Source organism: Macrosteles quadrilineatus, unplaced genomic scaffold (genome assembly GCF_028750875.1).
Source record: "Macrosteles quadrilineatus isolate MER2022 unplaced genomic scaffold, UCM_ALF_1.0 Scaffold_4__1_contigs__length_99947679, whole genome shotgun sequence".
Taxonomy (NCBI): Eukaryota; Metazoa; Arthropoda; class Insecta; order Hemiptera; family Cicadellidae; genus Macrosteles; species Macrosteles quadrilineatus.
Window position 1 is genome coordinate 48,849,429 of NW_026542597.1, and position 19,417 is coordinate 48,868,845.

A 19,417-nucleotide genomic window follows, 5' to 3' on the forward strand; every position below is an offset into this window, starting at 1 on the left:
AATGGCGAACATTAGCTGCTAATAAACTAGCCACATGTACATGGGCCTTGTAAATAAAAATCAATAAACTAATTAATTGGTCCATAGTAAGTAATTGGCCTCTGCGATGTAATTTTTTTAAACAACGTATAGCTTTCAGTTCATTCCGAATGTCTATACCAACCTCAAAAATCTCTATACCTTTGAAAAGTTAAATACAGTTTTATTTAATTATTATGTTAGTGTAGAAACGTGTCACGATTACAGTGGTTTCTATTCAGCGTCTTATTCGAAGGATCAATTAAAAACATCAAATGTCAACTCAACACCCTACTAACCACCCTTAACATCAACTCATCTTGATATAACTAATCAGTTACTTTGTCTATTGACCTTGAGGAGCAGGATAACTCTTCAACTAACTCAAGTTTCTTCCGCACGTGCTCCCGTCAACGCCAGACATGTTCAGACATGTCTTGTCTCGCGGTGACGCGTGCCACGTGAAACTCTGCACCGATCAGCTGCACGCACGATCTATATCTTACACCTCTTCATCATAACAGTCCAGTAACCATAACAGTTGCTCAGTGATGCTCTCATGTTCCGCAGAGAGCTTCAACCTGCTAAAAACCAGTTATCTTTCATCCTATGATGGATATACGTGTAAGGAACGTAAGTACTGTATCAAGTGTATTTTATTAAGGAATTAAATATCTTTAGTTGCCTAATGTGGCCTGGTTTTAAATTATCCCTAGGCTGCTCCTCGCAATGATTCTACATACCGAAACATGGTTCAAATGATGTTTGAACAAATTTTTAAACACATCGTACAATAATATATAGGAAGGTGCCTTAGTGGTAAAGTAGCTAACATTTATTTAGTTTAGTCATGGAAGATTAGGTTACAATAATTCCAAACCAGTAAATTAAGTGATATAATATTTTGATAGTGTTACATTACACATTATTGTGTTACAATACGTGTTAAACGTGTTACATTATTTACAAGTACCGGGGGACCGAACCTTACTCGGTTTTGGTTCATTTGGTTTAATCGTTAAAACAATATCGTAAACACATTATATAATTTACGAGAAAAAAATGTATACAATCCATAGACATTTGATTGCTGAAATAATTACAATTTTTTAATGTAAAATTATGCAAGTAAACAAAAAACAGATACACTTTTATGATATTGCTTAAGTTAATGAAATCTATTCCTGTTCCTGTAATTCTCCAATCTAAAACTCCATAAGTCCAGTGGACTTTTAGTGACCAAATTAGTTTATTCAACTACATTCAACGTTCGCTGTGATACTGGTCCGCCAATAAATTTGAGGCCCCGGCCACACGAGGCGGTTTAACCGCGCGAAGTTAAGGGGTTCGACAACACATTGAATCAAATGAGAGTGGGCACACGAGGCGAAGTTTAGCCGCATGTACGGTTGAGCCGCGCCATGTCGTCCCTCGACCGCGCGAAGTTAAGCCGCGTTGGAGGGAATGACACGCGCAGTCTTATGAGAGAGGCCACACGATACGGTTCGACCGCGCGGCAGCCGCGCTTATTGGATTTATTCTTTGGACATTTCCAGTGGTTTTTTAGTTTGTTTTGTGTGTTTGTTACCGGTTGTGTGGTGTTCAAACAATGTTTGATACAGACAAGCTTATAGAACTGGTCAAAGATAAGCCATGTTTTGAGTCAAGAAACTGAATGACCACTATGGATAATATAACCCCTTATATTATCTGTGATGACCACTCAGACAGAAGGTGCCGGGAAAAGGCGTGGGTTAAAATGAAGGGATGGACCCAATGATTTCTGTTGACATTCCAGATCACCACACGCTTCTAATGCACAAACTAACATAAGTGTTTCGTCCATGACTAAAAAGAGTGAACTGAACTATGTTTTAATAGAGTACTGATACTGGGAAACCCCAACAGGTAGCGGTGCATCCGCCCCGTGTGGCCAGGCACTTCGCGCGGCTTAAATTCGCCTCGTGTGGCCGGGTTAGCTCCAAAATTATCTATTTCTAAAATCACAACCATATTATTCTTCCCCAGTTCCCCTAGTTGTAAATACATTTCGTTAGAACATCCACAAACGATCAAATATGATATTGCAAACATGAGATTTAGCTCTTTGGTGGGGTGGGGATAATCAGTAACATACTCTAAAAGTAGCGTTTTACTTCATCAAAACGTCAAAACTATCAGTAAGCTAAACGCTTTTAAGTCAAATTCCAATGCAATTTATTTAGAGAGAATCTTGAAAATACGATTATTTATGTATACAATGAGTGTGGTTTATTTCTTGGTATGCTACTCAACTAAATATTTTAATATATTAATAAGCAAGCATGTTTCTTTAAAACCTTTTTTCTTAGCTCGTAGGCATCGCAGAGAAAATCTACGCATACTGTTGGAAAGATATTTTCCCGTAGATGTGCAGAATCCCTTTATAAATTAAAATAGGCTCAAAAATAAACACAAAAAATGAATTTAAAATTTGAAAAATTTAACATGGGTCTTATGGGTTGCCATGTTGGTAACAAAACAACAACCAAATATAAACAGAAAATCAAAACAAATGCAAGAAATTCCAATCACATGTTTTATTTGCAGTGTGCGGTGAAAATAGAGAAGTCTACACATTACATATTTTTGGTCAAATTTTCGACCACTGGGCAACTTTTAGTTAAGTTTTAATCGACTAATTACTTGATTCCCGTACGTAGGACGGGTCAACAGCTAGTATTCTTTTAAAAACAGATATAGATGATAAGGACATTAATACTTTTAGCACATAGAGTTTAGGGTGGAAATAAGTTGTAGTAAGGTCAGACGGCCTAAGTACTTTTTGCTTTCTCCGCCGAAAAAAGACCGAATAGGTAGTTAATGGTTTCAAAGTATGAACGATATTCACCAACAAGTTAATACGCATAACTAAATCCTGCAATGGCATTGTGTAACAATTCTAAATGTTCATTACGCCTGTATTTTTAACTGGCCACGTGCGCAAATTGCGTTTATTTGGGCTCAAAACTCGTCTCCAAGATTAATGCAATACCATTTAATCTTTGAATACTTTGAAGTTAAAAATTAAGATCCAAGAAAAAAGCATAATATAGTATTAGTGTTTGTTGAAGACAATTGTTACACCACCAGCCTTTCTTAAAAAAAAGAAAAAAAAACAACACCCAAAAAGTATATTGCAAATCTATATTAAAGGAGTGATTTGCCTAGCTGAATTAAGCTACAATTATTAAAAAAACCTATTTTTAAATCCACATTCATAAACAGTTTTGTCTCTTGTTTACAAACTGTCTGTTACAAATTTAACCCTAGTTAAATTAATTACAAAATATTAAATATTAAAACCTTTTAAAGCAAGCTGTTCAGCAGCAGCTGGACCTTTGAGCGTGTGCAAATCAAAATAGGTGGCAAAAGATAACCCTATTTCATAGCCTTTAAAATGTCACCTTAATCGTGACAATCGGTTAAGTAGGACGGAAAAAATTAATGTTGAAGAGAAACCCCTTATTGAATGGATTTACAAGAGGTTTAACAAGCTGCCGGAGGACTTGAGAAACCTTGAGACCAAGAAGTTTGAGGGAAAAATGAAAGACCAACTTACTCAGTCGGCCTATTTCTCCATCAAGGATTTTCTTGAGGATAAACTAGTGAGTAACTGACTCAAACCCCTATTCCACCCGCCAAGTTTGTGAGTTATTTGTACATAATATTATTTGAAATTTGACAAGAACATTTTATTTTGCTATTTTAATTTAAAATTAAGAAAACTGACGCAGTTAATCCAGTAAACCTGGTCAAAAACGAAGAGATGGTATTAAGGTATGGTATTAAGGTATTAAGTTAATTTGAAGTACTTTAACAAAACGAAAACGTCCCTCAGTGATTTCGTTGGAAAAGTCATTAAACTGCGAAGTTTTAGCACATAATTTTAAGTACGTGATTCTTTAGTTATAAGCCTCTCCTTAGTTTCACATACTTAGGAATGGTGTTGTGGGGGGAAGAGCGCATATCGTGTTTTTGCTCGAAGTGCTCAACCAAAGTAGCGTGCTAAGATGCTTCACTTCCGATATGTTAAAAGTAGAATATGACAAAAAAACTAGTTTAAACTTTGTAATTGTGCTGCTGAAATACAGCACCAGAAGCTCCGCTTCCATCGACAGGTAAGGTGCTACTTTGGGGTTTCGTTGGCTCCGGGGAAAATTGTCTCAATCTATATGTTTTGGTTTTTTTACGTCTTGGCACTACCATGCAGATAGGGTTAGAAGTTTAACATATAATGGTGTAGTGTTTAAGTTAAGAAGATTGGTTTAACTAGAGCTCGACCAAAAGTATCCATTGTGCAAACTTTTCTTTTTTCACCCACGCTGTAAATAAAACTGTAAATGGAATTTCTTCCATTTGTTTGGATTTTATGGCTATATTTTGTTGTTATTTCGTCAACAACATAGCAACCCATAAGTAGTCAGGTTGGCTGTCGTAAGCTAAAAAATTGGCCCCATGTTAAATATTCATAAAAAAGTTTAATTTCAATTTTTGACCCAATTAACATAAATTTATGTTTATTTTATAAATGATTTTATTTGTATTTTGAATATATGTATATTTTCAAAATACAAATAAAACCTGCACATATAGGACCGCGTTAACCTTTCTTTTGGTAGTCTAGCTGTGATAAGTTTTGCAACAGTTTTTTTAATATACAAGATTACTCTTCATTTAACACAACCTGCTTGTAAATCGGTCCAATAGAACTCCAGATCTCACTTTTAATAGACTACAAATTTTACCCCATGTTGAATTGTCAATAGAGTTTAATTTCTGTTTTTGTAACATTTAGTCAAGTAATATCTGAAATAGGAGCAAAATGGGCAAATAAACAGACAATTATCTTCCATTTGGTAATAACCGCGTGCAAATCGGTCCAGTAGTATGGTCAGGGTGGCTGCCGTAAGCTTAAAAATTAGCCTCATGTTAAATCTCCTTAAGAAATGTTTAATTTCCATTTTTGACCTAATTAACATAAATATTTTCCAAATACAAATAAAACCTGCACATATAGGACCGATAACCTTTCTTTAGGTACTACCCGCGTGTAATTCGGTCCAGTAGTATGGTCAGGCTAGCTGTCATAAGCTTTCAATTATGGCCCATGTTAAAATATCCATAAGAAAAGTTAATTTTGATATTGGTTCCTAGAGATCGCCCAGTGGTCAAAAACTCAACAAAAAATATGTAATGTACAAACTTCTCTGTTTTTACCCCACACTGTAAATAAAACATGTGATTGGAATTTGTTTCTATTTTGTCACCAGCATGACAACCCATAAGGCCCATATTTATAATGGGGTTCTGCACATCTACCTGAAAATATCTTTCATTTGGTACCAACCGCGTGCAATTCGGTTCGGAAGTACGGTCAGGCTAGCTGTCATAAGTATTGCAAACGTTAAACGTTAATTTTTTTAAATTTCAAATTCATTATGTTTGAGCCTGTTTTAATTTTTAAATGGATTCTGTACATCTACAGGAAAATATCTTTCATTTGGTACCAACCGCGTGTACAAGAAATACATGTAAATTAGTATGCGAAATGGGGCGAATCCTATCCGCCCACAGGAAATATAACCGATATTCTGGAAATCTTGGTAAAATTTCCAGCATTTTGACACTTTAATCATAAAATTTGGTCAAAAATTAAAGCGAAGGTGCGCGTTTAAAAACGGGATGATTTGAGGTTTTTTTTTTATAATTCTAAATAAAAAACACCAAAACACGACATTTTTGTTACCTCGCACTCGCCTTAATTTTGGATCAATTTTTATGATTAAAGTGTCAAATTAGGCCTACTGGAAATTTTGTCAAGATTTCCAGAATATCGGTTATATTTCCTTTAGAATAGGATAGGATAGGATTCGCCCCATTTCGCATACTAATTTGCATGTATTTCTTATGGAAGGAGTATTTTAATAAGATATTAATTAAATAAGTAATAACTCGTAACCTGCTTAACCAAAATAAACACATTATATACTTTTCTTGTGGAAAATGTAATCTTCTTCAATTTTATAATTTAGTATAGTAATACAAAAAGTTGATAATTTTCGAGATATAATATATATATAAAAATGCGTACCTTTACCAACCCCCCTTTACGCCCTCCACCCCCCTGGCTCACCACCTAGGAGTCAGGACTTTTGGTATGTTAACACCCTAAGCCCCCTGAACAAGTTTCTGAAGGAATCACTTAGTTACCTGATCACGCACTCTACACCCACTTTTGGATCATTCATTGACTGGACTAATTGTGAGGGTTGTAGTTTTAAAAATTATAAATTATTCCCTCCCGGGCGGTTGGATAATTTAAGAAGACTAAATAATTTAGACTTCCGGACCCTTCTATTCTCTGTATATAATAATCGGGCGGTATTTTATTCTCTTGTATACTCGGGACCGATTATTGACCAAGCTTATTTGTGTGTGTGAAAAGTTAGGTTGAAGGTTGTTTGTAAAACAAACCAGGTAAAACGGTAAAAGTAGCTGATTGTCCGTACTCCGTGTTGCAATCACTGCAATGTGTCCGCTCGGCGCTCACCTCACAGAGCAAGCTGTTCAGCTGTTCATGTTCATGAAAGAGGAGCGCTAGCGCTCCTGGCAGCGTTAACTAGAGCTACGTGCCAAACTCATGTAGTGCAGAATCAGTCCGCAGGGAAGCGCTAGCTATTTCCCTAATACAATTGTACTTTGATAGCAATATTATTCGCATTTATTAATTAGTTTGATCTGTAACAGACTGTTATAGAAAGTTTATTAACAAGATTAAATAAAATGTTCATTAATTAAAAATAACTACTGGTTGATTGCACATGGTGGTTATGAAAAAAGTTATAGTTTACCATTTAGCACTCGCTAGGTAATAGGGGTCTAAATTTGGTCGGGTCTCTCTTGCATCCACCTTCTTTTCAACTTTGCGCAGTGGCAATATCGTAACCAATGAAGTTCAGCTGAGGTGCGATTATTGCTAATTGAAAACTTTTACCAATACCCCGCCATGGGGGCGTGAAATACCGCCCGCATCGGCAATTTTTGGCAGCCCTTACGGGGGCTCATAACACTCTGAATCTAATGTTAAGTGAGTTACTTACGGGCGGTGGCGGTCTGTCGGCAAGGGTTAAAGTTACACAGCTTCTACCACAGGACCTTTGAGTAAAGAAATCAAGTGGTCCTCTCACTATAATGACATAATAATAGTGACATGGCTACAATGTCAACATTGCTTTCTTAGTTCCTATATTATTATGTTTCAATAAAAAATTCTATTATCTTGCCATGCGATTAAGAAAGATTTTATACTATAGACAATAGACAATATGTTTTGTTAACGTTTGGATTTACATTATGCACAGTGTTCTCAAGTTAAATGGTGTTAAGTCAGATGGTATGCAAATTGGATTAATGGTTAAGAAGTAGGGAATCGAATACTTTCAATTTTAAAAGTTTATTGATTTACAATAGGGTACTAGAATATTTCAATCTTGATGAGAAAATAAATACCCCCGCTGCAGCAAATCAGCCGACTAAGCAAATTTCCATTAGCCTGAATTGATTTTCAAATTATCTATTAACATTTATTAATTAACGTAAATATATATATATATATAAAATAAATATATATATATATATATAAATAAACATTAACATAAAAACATTAATTAACATTTAACGAGTACCTAGGTTAGCTGCTACAGGGAAACTAATAAAGTGAGTTTTTTTTATTAACATATCAATAAATGCGCCAAGTTTGATCAAAACATATCCATAAAATAGCCAACTACAACATTTTACAATATTCTTCATAATAATAACATGGGAATTTCAAATTAACAATATTTTGAATTTTCTCCGTAGCCAATCGCCGTACAAAAACACTTTGATATACTAAATTATTTGTGCTTTGATAAAATGCCTTGACGGCGAAACCACACTGTGGTCCGGTCCAACGCTGCATGGCAACTAAACTTCCGTTCCAGAGGTTGGGAACGCAGGGTTTACTTACACCTGTACTCGACCACCATACCGTCCCCTATACCACAGATAAAGGGACATACTCCATACTCACCTACGTTCTAAGAAAATAACCTGTTTCACTAACTAACCCTATAAATACATATCTGTCCGTGTTGTATGTTGGATAAAATTAAACCAGAGCACCGACCAAAATTAAAACCTTATCCTAGAATTCACTAAATTGGTGAGTGTCGTTGGCTACTCAAACATGTCTAGACTTATATTTAAATAAAATAACGAACCTTCAAGAACTGTTTCGTGCGATATTCGTTGAAAAACCCTATGTTGTAGTATCTAGGTTGTAAACATTTTTCAGCCATAAATTATGCTTTAGCTTATATCTAACTACAGTAGTTTCTGGGAGCCAGTGGGCCTTTCCTCTAACCTATGGAACAAGATACCAGTTTGCCCTCCCCCCTCTGGAAAAAAAACTACTAGCTGACACCAATGAATGTAAAATAATACAATAATAATTTTCAATGCAATAAACTGTTTTAATTTGTACCTGTCTGTTACAGATCGGGTTATGTATGCCCGAAATCAGCAGAGGTCGTCCGGCCGTGTGGCGGTGGTGGGGGGAGAGCCTATAAATGAGGAGATGGCAGTGGTGAGTTGAGTAGATCAGTTGGGCAGTAGAATGGACCTTACACTGTAGAATATTCAGCCAACTTCATGGGTTAAAAGTAAAACACAGAGTTTTCATCATATAGAGGATTTAATGGGCCGCATTGGTTATCTGACACGGTCAGATTTTAATTTCCAGTCCAACGGGTTTTTCCAAGGGGTTGATCCTCATTAGCGATGTGAGCGAGGGTTTGGAACTCTGACACGAGGGCGCAGTTTAAAATACAGTCTGGTACAGAAAGTATGTTCCTTGTCCCTACTACCCCATGCCTCGCATCTAGTGCTAGTGACACAGCGCCAAAATCACAGGTATAGGGGTCGAGGTTGTCTTCATAAAATAAATGAACTCAGAATATGAAAGGAAAAATGTCAACCATTTCTTACTACTATCACTGCATCTGGTAGTAAGAGTTTTGTTTACATTCCTTAATGTTAAACAAGATTAAAAAAAATGGAATGACAGAGATAACTCTGTGGACTTTCAGAATCGCAGGGTTCACCTTTTGCTGTACGGTAACTTTCCTTTCTGAGGCGAAAACCATAGTTTGTTCAGATAGGCTCGACCTTTAGTTCATCTGAGAGAAAGAATCAGATCAGATATGCAGTCCCCATAATGTTCCAAACTTGAAATTTTGTACCATATCTTGTCATAAAGAGTATTAAACAGATGTCTGTCGAGCAGTGTTTGAAATGTGTTAGAACTGATCAAGAACTAAAAAAAATAATAATAATAAAATGACACCAAAGGAATTTTAAATTAACTTTTACTTTATTTGTATGACATGCATTTTGGTTTAGTTGTGTGTTAACAAGTTTTAAGTTGAGATAATGTTAAAGTTTAGTACGTGTTTGACTTTTTCCTTTTTATACAATGATACTGCCGACCCTATGAGTACATGGTAGTCTGTATTTCTAATCATCTCACATACTCACAGGCACTACGCACCGTGGTGTTTGGCACAGCAGTGGCTCCACCACGAGGAGAATGGCTTCGGACTGGGTTCTCCTTCAGGGAGCCTGACAAGGAGCTGGCCTACGGACTAAAGGGATCTCGAAACAGCACCAGAGGCTTACTGTCCGCCGTGCAAGCTGAGATAATCAAAATTCTACTCTTTGAGAAGCGGATTGAGAACGCAAACTCTGTTGAGATGTATGTTGAAATGTCAAAAAAGTTTAAATGAACTGTGTTTTTCAATTCCATTTTAAAGTATTTTTAGGAATCAGTTTAAACCCTGTTTTTTACTCTTTAATAGCAACTTTAATTAGTGAATTTCCTTGTAGATAAGTTATTACCCTAAGTGGCATGGTAAGACCTAGACCCAGGACCATTTTACTTTTTTCATTTTGATGTCCCTAAAAGCCAAAAACACTATTCTTTAAAATGAAATATATGTACGTATGTAGTATGTATATGACCCTGAACATGGCTGGGGGATTAGCAACATAAATTAATGACAAATTTAAGTCATGATCATAGATTGGTGGTGGTACAAAAGTACTTAGGGTACCGGTACATCAACTGTTTAAGCATTGACTACTGGAAACTGAAGCTGTATCTATATAGTCAAGGCTTTAAGTGACCGTATTTAATTTTGATCCTAAATTACAATGATCTAAAACAAAACACAACATTTCAATCATTTTTATAAATATGTTTGTCGCTGCATTGCAGGTTTCTCAAGCCCAACAGGTCGAGACAGCTGGAGGCTTTAATCAAGGCAATGAGCGACATTCTATGGAGAGTGGGAGAGAAGACTAAGGCTATAATATGTCTGCCCCAGGACACAGCACTCGTGCCTCACTCTGTCAACTTCTTCCAGGACACACTCACAGAGAAGGTTTATATATTCCCACAACAAATATATAAATAACTGTTGAAAACTAAAATAAATTGTCTTTATCCTTTAAGAAGTTTGGTGGACTGTATATTGCCTTTGCATTTGCCCATCAACATGGGCCTCAAATGTCTAGCTAGAGCATATATGAAGCAAAGCAAGTGGTGATTCGCTATTCTTTTGATTAAAATGACGTATCATTAACCCCTTGATATAAAAGTTGGGGGCAGTGTGGGAAAACCTTGTGCTTTCAGCTCTGGTACAGTTCGACCAAAGTTTCTGTGTGCACGACCAGATCTGGTCGGGTCTAGGTGAGGGGGCTGGCGGGAGTGCTTTTGTGAAAACATTTTGTATCTTGCTACTCACTTGTCCTACCCACAGTATGCCAATAACCGTACCCGTATGTTTTAGTTCGGCTAGTAGCAACACATCCGCGCGCACAGAAGTTTTGGCCGAACTGTATGTTGGGACGGAAATATACTTGTGGAAGAGCCAAAACGGCGAGCACTGTGTGGAAATTCCTATCTCACAAGGCACAGGGTCTTCCTCCACCAAGAGTGTTGTAGTACATGATGGCACACCAGTTAAGTACCATGGAATGTATCCTCTGATCCTTTCTTCTCCGAGATAGATGGTATAGGAAAGTTCTTGGTGCCTTTACACACTCCTAGCCCAGAGCAGCTCTTAATAATTGATATATATTTGGCATTTTTTACTCTAAGACTATAAAACAACGCCATATTATTCCTCATACTGCCAGGGGACAAATGAATGCCCCTTCCCCTTGCAACATGAAAAGGGTTCTTGTTTTGCAAGAAGATGAGCCTGGTTTCAGTAAACTAAAATTACTTAATGTATGTTTCAGCTTCATCTGTTTGAAATTACTAATCTGGAAGATCTTCAGATTTTCCTTAAACGCTACATTCATTTTGTAAGTATGTATTTTAATTTAATTAATATGAAATTAAAAACTTTAAGTTACCTTATGTATTGTTGTTTATGTATTGTGTTTTTAAAGTTCAATTACTCTTATTACACTGATACGTATTTTGCCAGAGGGTGTGGCATCTTCGGAGTTTCACTAAAATTATAGTAGACAAACTATATTTTAAGTGCAACTCCAAATGTACCATACCCTAAGACGAGATATGTATCAGTGTCAACATATCAGAGTGTTTATTGAATTGTAAGAACTCAACTCAAATAACAACACATAAGGTAACTTAATTAAAAAGTCCTTAAAACTGGGTAACACATTGTTTTATTGAAAATGTTTAAAGAAACAAATGATTTATGTAAAATCGTATACAATTAAACCTATCTAAAAATTCAGGACAGATATAATTAATTGCATTGTGGTGTATCTTTAAACTTACCGTATCTTAAAACTATAAAATGTAAGTTTTTGGTGACTGAAAAAATATATAGGTACCGTACACAACAACAAAGATAAAGTTCAACTAACTAGTAAAAATACATACCGTACACGAATTTCAGGAATGACAAGTTATGTATGGCCAAGTGGAACATGCCATGCAAAGTCGTGCTTTTAATCATGTTTCCAACAATATTAGTTTAGTCTCTCATTTTAAATACAGTAGACATTCTGTTTAGTTCCTAGAAGAGACTGGTCCAGGAGCCTTGCTGCTTCTGTACAGCGCAGTGGCAACTCGAGGAACTAGCAAGTAAGTTGATATTACCTTGATAGAATTAATAGCCATTTCCTACAATTGTGTCGCTGTCTTAACGAAATAAAATTAAAATCAGCAGATAGGTTACCCCTAACTTATTTCAGACTTTTCTTACATTTCGTCTATCTTGGCCCTGGTCCACACTCTTTCTCAGATTCAGATTTAACATTATAAATTCAGTAGTTTACACTCTTGATCTAATCACATGCTCACCTGCTCATTGGTAAAACACTACCAAATATACCCCCAATACAATACTATACAACACTTACTATGTGACGACTATGTAAATTGAAATGTGTTTAATTTGTTAAATATGTCATCAATAAAAGGCGTTCAATAATGTTGCCAGTTGTCAGAAGGACATGGAGGTGGAGAAGGCATATTTGGTGACAGGAGCGGAGGAAGGATCCATGTGTATTGTGACTTTACTGTTGACTGGACGAGCCACTCCCTACCTACACAACGGTGTTGTCTACGTTGGTGATGAGGAGCACTATGTAAGTTTAATGATGGTATCCTATACTCTTATATGAGCAATGTTTACTTGTACGTATATGCATGTATGCTTGTATGCTTGCACAAAGATCTCGAAAATGGCTTCGACAATTTCCTAAAAATGTTGTAAATAATTTATTTCTGGCCTAAAAACGTGTTTAATGCAGTTAAAACTGTCAGCAAAAATTGAATTATTTATACGTTGTCATCCTCAATATGCGTGATTCGATCAACTCGATATCACGGACGATCAGTTAATATAAAATATCAGAAATGACAAAAATAAATGTGAACAAAAACCATCTTCTTTATTTCATTCCACACAACAACACACTAAAACTATTATTTGTTTTTAACAAAAACAATTGAAAAACATGTGACTGTTTATTTACATATATCAGGAAACAGTCTTTTACCAAACAAATAAGAAAGATCTTTTGAGGCGTTTTCTTTAACAATGATTAATCATCGTACGTTAACGTGCAAAATTAAATTTAAAGTTAACTTTTTTTAACATTGGCCTTATGGGTTACCAAGTAACCATGTTGGTTGAAAGAAATAAACAAGGAAAAGGTAAACAAAAGACTTAGATGTGTTTATAACAAGTCATCCTCAGTATACTAGTAAATTAAAAAATCCAGTACTAAAGGAAAAACATCAGTTGTTACTATTGAGCAAAGATTACACTGAAGATTACTCGATATAGGGGTACAATGGAAATAAATAAAATATACCGAGTCACAGTCCCCAGGTACTAGAGAAGTCTGATCTAATGAAGTCTCCATCTTTTGATAATTGAATGATAATGCCATACGGGTCAATAATTAAAGGACACATAGAGACTTTGTCTACTCTAGAGATTTGTATCCAGCCTACACCTCTACACCTGCTACGGCGAGGTTGGATCACATGAAAAATATTTTTGTTTACATTGCTTCAGCAATATAGTATAAAGCAATATTCATTCTCTCAGCTACGTATGTATCCGTTCACACTACTGCTAAATTGAGAGGGGGTAGAGTAGTATGACAATTGTATGAAGCATAGTACTAGCATTGACTATATAACACTACTATATAGTAGTGTTATATAGTCAATGGTACTAGGTGTGTATCTTCTGGAGTCGCAAAAGGTGTTGTATGGGCGTAACCTAAGGTTTAGTAAAACCACACGTAATAGCTTTCGATTTCACAGAATCTGATTACCCAAGGAGAGGGTCGTGAGAGAAAGATCAGATAATCAAAACTCTACTATACTCTAATACCCACCTGGATGTCACAACTCAATTTCATGTTAAAGTTTATTTCACTCAGGTTTAGTGTAAAAAACATAACTAAATTAATAACAGTGACAGATTATGCTGTTGTGAAATAATGTTTCATTTCTTGTACAGTATACCAACTGAAAGGGCTGCTTATTGTAAACTATATATAGAATCTTTATCCTCCCATAAACTCCCATTGAACAAAAAAGAGTGAATAGAGCTTTAAAACTAACATACTTTTAGGCAGTGCTCCATTCGCAGCAAAACAGGGTTACGGTACCTCCCTTTTGGAAAGATGAAAATATTGGCATAAATATTAGGTACAAAAATAAGAACTAATCACATTAAACAGGTAACATAAAGAAAATATAGTTAATTTTAGTGAACAATGTAATCAACATGAACACAGCACAAGAAACAAACATAATCTTGTAACACCTTACATTCGCCTTCACAAATCATTTAGAAGTCACAGTTACCAGCAATTTCTGTTATTTAACAAGTTACCATTAGTTGTAAGAAATCTACCTCTTGTAAAATTCAAAGAAACTATCTCAAACTGGCTAAAACAAAAAGCATTTTATAGCATTGAAGAATACCTTAAATGTACATTTCAGACTTAGACTAGAAAATTAAGATTCTTTGTACTAAAACTATTTGACGAAGCCTATTGTACGCTAATGTATTCTTGTACATTGTATTTAATGGCCAATAAACTTCTTGTTTCTTGATTCTTGATTCTTGACAGCTCCGACGCCTTATTTTTTACAAATCGAGCACTGCTTTAAGGAGTCATTCAACTATGATCTTGTTGAGGAGAAAATAAAACGTCTTCCTTCATCTGGTCCCTTTGGACCCTTGGGACGTCGATTAGAATTCAAATTCAATGATAAGGTTATAGTTTTTGGGTTGACAACCCCAATATTGAGATAATGCTTAGGAATGTTTACGTAGCAAAATATCCTTACAGTACCGTACTGTACTATGATTATTAGTTCTATGACTAGCTTTTGGAATATTCTTTAAATATTATCTGCATAATTTTTTTCTTTCAAGGCAGTCCCTCAGTACGGTATACTGTCCCGAAGCGAGATCGGGTTCCTGTTCTACGAAGAAGGAGTAGAGGAGAGGATGCCAGGATCTCGACTGAAGACTCCTTCTCTACCAATCTGGGTGGTTTGTAGTCAAGGTCATTTCGGGGTCATGTTTAACACCAATAGAGAACTACTAAGGAACTACCATGCAGAGAGGAGGTATGTTATGAGCAATGTAGGAGATTGTAGCTCTTGTAATTAGTCTATGATCAGTGGCATAGCAAAGAGCAGGTTTTTGAGTTCAGCCAATATTTCAGAATTGTATTAAATTAAATATAATATTTAACTTCAAGAAAGCCTTTGATTTTCCTTTAAACTTTAAAAAAGTCTAACAAGTTGTCTATAATAGCATATTCTGAAGTTCATCTATTAACCATCTGCGCAGGGCCTTAAAACAATTTACAGCCTACAAATTCCTAATCTCTTAGTTTTGGGTTATCCCAAAATCATATTCTAGCTAGGAGTGTCAATTAAAAAAATTTAACTTTTTAATAAGTGTTCTACAATTATAAATATAATAGTTTTGTAAGATGGTTAAGGTATATAAAATTGTAAAATGCTAGCTAGCAGGAGTGGTTGTTATTTGTATCCTTTAAGACAATTTAAATCCCTGAATCTTGTAGATAACTTTCATAAAATCCTGATTCTAGATTGACAGAGTCAATCCTTTACTTCATAACATGATCTGAATATGTGTGCCTGGTAGATATGCCAGCCATATTGTTTTTTTGACACTACTACACAGTATTTACTCATCAAAGCCTTCAGCTACAACATACTTTCATAGCATGTGGAAAATCTGACTACCTATTAATTGACGACACCCCTTTCCCACCCTCAGGAATAGGCAGTTACCACACCCAGTCTCGATATAATATTGTGATCAGTGCACCAGGCCGCAACTTGAGTAATCTCTCTTGATCACAGACTGACATACGCATAAACATATATATTTTCTGTGGCAGGTTTGAGCTGCACTACTACACCTGTGGAGGCAGTCAATGTCAGATGACTGTGGACACTCGTCAAGAAGAGCCTCAAGTCAATCATCACACAGAACAGGAACAAGCAGCCATCAACTCCTTCAGTAACATAGAGAAACTCATCCACACCAAGTGAGTCCCCTGGGGCATGATGTTTATGTCAAAACTTTAAAAAATTGCTGAACATTTCTATTAACGGCTCAACAGGCCTTCCCACTGGGGGCATCTGATGAAGAATCAGTTAACTATTTCCAACTAGGACCGTACAGCAAATTGTCCATTTGCAACCAATTATTATTAACTAGCTGTAACCCGCGGGCTTTGCCCCGTTTAACTTCTTAATTTTCAAGATTATCTCGTTCGCATGGCTCAATCACGTCCTGGTTGAAGTTTGTTCGCTACGCTCACTCACCTTTAGGTTGGAGCTCGTTCGCTACGCTCACTCACCTTTAGGTTGGAGCTCGTTCGCTACGCTCACTCACCTTTAGGTTGGAGCTCGTTCGCTGCGCTCACTTGCCTTCAGGTTAGCTCGTTCGCTACGCTAACTCGCCTCCAGGTTGAAGTTCGTTCGCTACGCTCACTCACCTTTTGGTTGCAAATTAGCTGTTGTCATAAATGTAAAAGAAATAATAGTGCTGCACCCTGTTGGTAATCCTTGTAACTTTAATGCTATTGAACATCATAGAACCATAGACAATAGAGTAAATATAGACTGTCAAAGAAAGGTTTTGCGATCTGCCGCTAGAGCGTTATCGCTGTTTGATATCGGTTATCGGTATTCGATTCGGTGTCGACCGCGACTACTCGCCAGCTGTTACCAGCACTACCACTCTTGCAAACGAAATGATTACTATATCGCTAGCGTCGTCTTCTGCAATCGCGTCAAAATCATGAACATCTTCCGCTTCTGTGTAGACATCATCATTGAATGCCGTGGTCACGAAACGTCATCGTCGTCGACGATTGCGGCAAAATTGTGAACATCTTCAGCGGCCATGTAGACATTATCGTCTTGCGCGATCGCAGAAAAGACGTGATCATTTTTCCCGCGGTCTCGAAAACGACGTCTATTATAGCATAAATAGCACGGTCGCGGTTTAAGGACATCTCCCGCGGTCGTGTAGACATCATCATCGTTTTGCGCCGTCACGGAAACGTGATCGTTGTCTAGTGCGATCGAGATAAAATCATGAAATTTCCCAACTTTGATATAAAAATAAAGACTAAATCCCAACTTTTCAAGACCATTTTGAAATTCAATACTAATACCTGACTTTCCCGTTTTCCCCGCATACTAGACACCCTGGTTAATTAGTTTTTGACCTTGCAAATATAAAACAAAACCTTCCAATAAACCACTTCCTAAAATTATGGATTAACAAAGAAAAACTTGAAATGAAATGAAATGAATTGAATCATTGTAATGAAACTGCAAAAGTATAAAAAATATAAGTTTAAAAAAAAATACAATAAAATATGGCATTTTAAATTATTTTATTAATTAATACTAAAAAAGTCAGTAAACACCAATTCCGGGGAATTTCTCCAAATTTGGCAACACTACTCCCAACTACCATGTTGTTATGGAAACGGTCGCTAGCGCTTGATGATGCAGCGGTGTGCGCCGTAACTACCATTACCCCTAGCGGTCGGCGCCGGAATATACGCTAACCGCAGCACAGCTGACAGTCTATATTTATTTCTTTTTGTCTATGATAGAACAGAACCAACTTGTTTAATTGAAACAGCTGTTAAGATTCAATAATTCCATTTCTCATAAGGTTAACATGGGAAACTCCAGAGCCACTGGGGCGGAGCCCGAAAGGATTTTTGAAATAAGAATATGCCTATATGTTAATCGGGAATGTGAGCTATCATCATGCCAAATTTCAGCCCAATCCGACCAGTATTTTTCGAGTTTACTTTTCCCATACACACATACACACATACAGCAACCACTTCTTTTTTATAATAGTATAGTATAGTACTAGCTGTAACCCGCGGGCTTTGCCCCGTTTAACTTCTTAATTTTCAAGATTATCTCGTTCGCATGGCTCAATCACGTCCTGGTTGAAGTTTGTTCGCTACGCTCACTCACCTTTAGGTTGGAGCTCGTTCGCTACGCTCACTCACCTTTAGGTTGAAGTTCGTTCGCTACGCTCACTCACCTTTTGGTTGCAAATTAGCTGTTGTCATAAATGTAAAAGAAATAATAGTGCTGCACCCTGTTGGTAATCCTTGTAACTTCAATGCTATTGAACATCATAGAACAGAACCAACTTGTTTAATTGAAACAGCTGTTAAGATTCAATAATTCCATTTCTCATAAGGTTAACATGGGAAACTCCAGAGCCACTGGGGCGGAGCCCGAAAGGATTTTTGAAATAAGAATATGCCTATATGTTAATCGGGAATGTGAGCTATCATCATGCCAAATTTCAGCCCAATCCGACCAGTATTTTTCGAGTTTACTTTTCCCATACACACATACACACATACAGCAACCACCTCTTTTTTATAATAGTATAGAAGATAGATAGATAGATTGGTCGCAAACATCTTGCAACAACTTAAGACCAACCTACCTCTACTAAGTCATGAGTTTGGGATTTAAAAATCGTTTGAAAAATAAAATATAGATAAAATATTTTTGTGTTTGTTCCAGATGGCAGGATGCAAGGATACAGTGGCATGGAATGTCAGGGTTTATCTGAAAAACTGGATACCAGCTCATCTCATACATTGGATCTAGACTAGATCAGCTGTTATTTTTAGTTTTAAACACTCCATACAGTAATGACATGAACCATTTGCAATATTAATATACTAATAGCGGATAATGAATTTTATGTTTTACACCAAACAAAACATGCACAACACACTCAGAAGAATAAGTACCTATCCAAAAGTTTAAGTACAAACAGTTTTAAGTAAACTTTAGCTATAAAACAAAGTAATACGAGTATACTAAAATGTGCAATACTTTAAACATTGTTAAGTGTATGATTGTAAATATGTGAAGATTCTGGGGGAATGTTGATTAGGGGGTTTTCAATCCAGGGTAGATGTTGTTATATGAATGTATGTAGTGAATTAAAGGAAATAAATGTTATTATAAATAATATGATTTATTGTATTGGGATTTGTTTACCCTTTAGTAGGCCTAATGTTAACCCTTTACCAAATGATTTCAAATTGATTTGTGATACTCTGAGGCAAGGTTCTCAGAGTTAGACAGACTTGAGATGTGACACACCCAGAGCTTTGACAGTTAAAGTTACGAGATAGTTTTAGTGCTCAGGCTTATGACACATACAAAAAGCATATAAAGTCCCGCTTAATATTT

The 19,417-nt window shown here is 36.2% G+C and overlaps 1 protein-coding gene and 1 non-coding gene across 2 annotated transcripts; both read left to right on the forward strand.

Moving 5' to 3' along the window:
- Nucleotides 1-564: 564 nt before the first annotated feature.
- Nucleotides 565-19,164, forward strand: LOC128992391 (inactive ubiquitin carboxyl-terminal hydrolase MINDY-4B-like). The gene is made up of 10 exons (XM_054415947.1): nt 565-642; nt 8,601-8,689; nt 9,642-9,856; nt 10,379-10,544; nt 11,407-11,472; nt 12,156-12,226; nt 12,585-12,732; nt 15,051-15,247; nt 16,054-16,203; nt 18,737-19,164. Exons 1-10 carry the CDS (start codon nt 570-572, stop codon nt 18,783-18,785), a joined length of 1,224 nt encoding a protein of 407 aa, XP_054271922.1. The 5' UTR covers nt 565-569; the 3' UTR covers nt 18,786-19,164.
- On the forward strand, nt 6,980-7,120 carry LOC128993668 (U4 spliceosomal RNA). Its single transcript, XR_008490797.1, has one exon. It is a non-coding gene; the product is annotated as a U4 spliceosomal RNA (small nuclear RNA).
- Nucleotides 19,165-19,417: the final 253 nt, after the last annotated feature.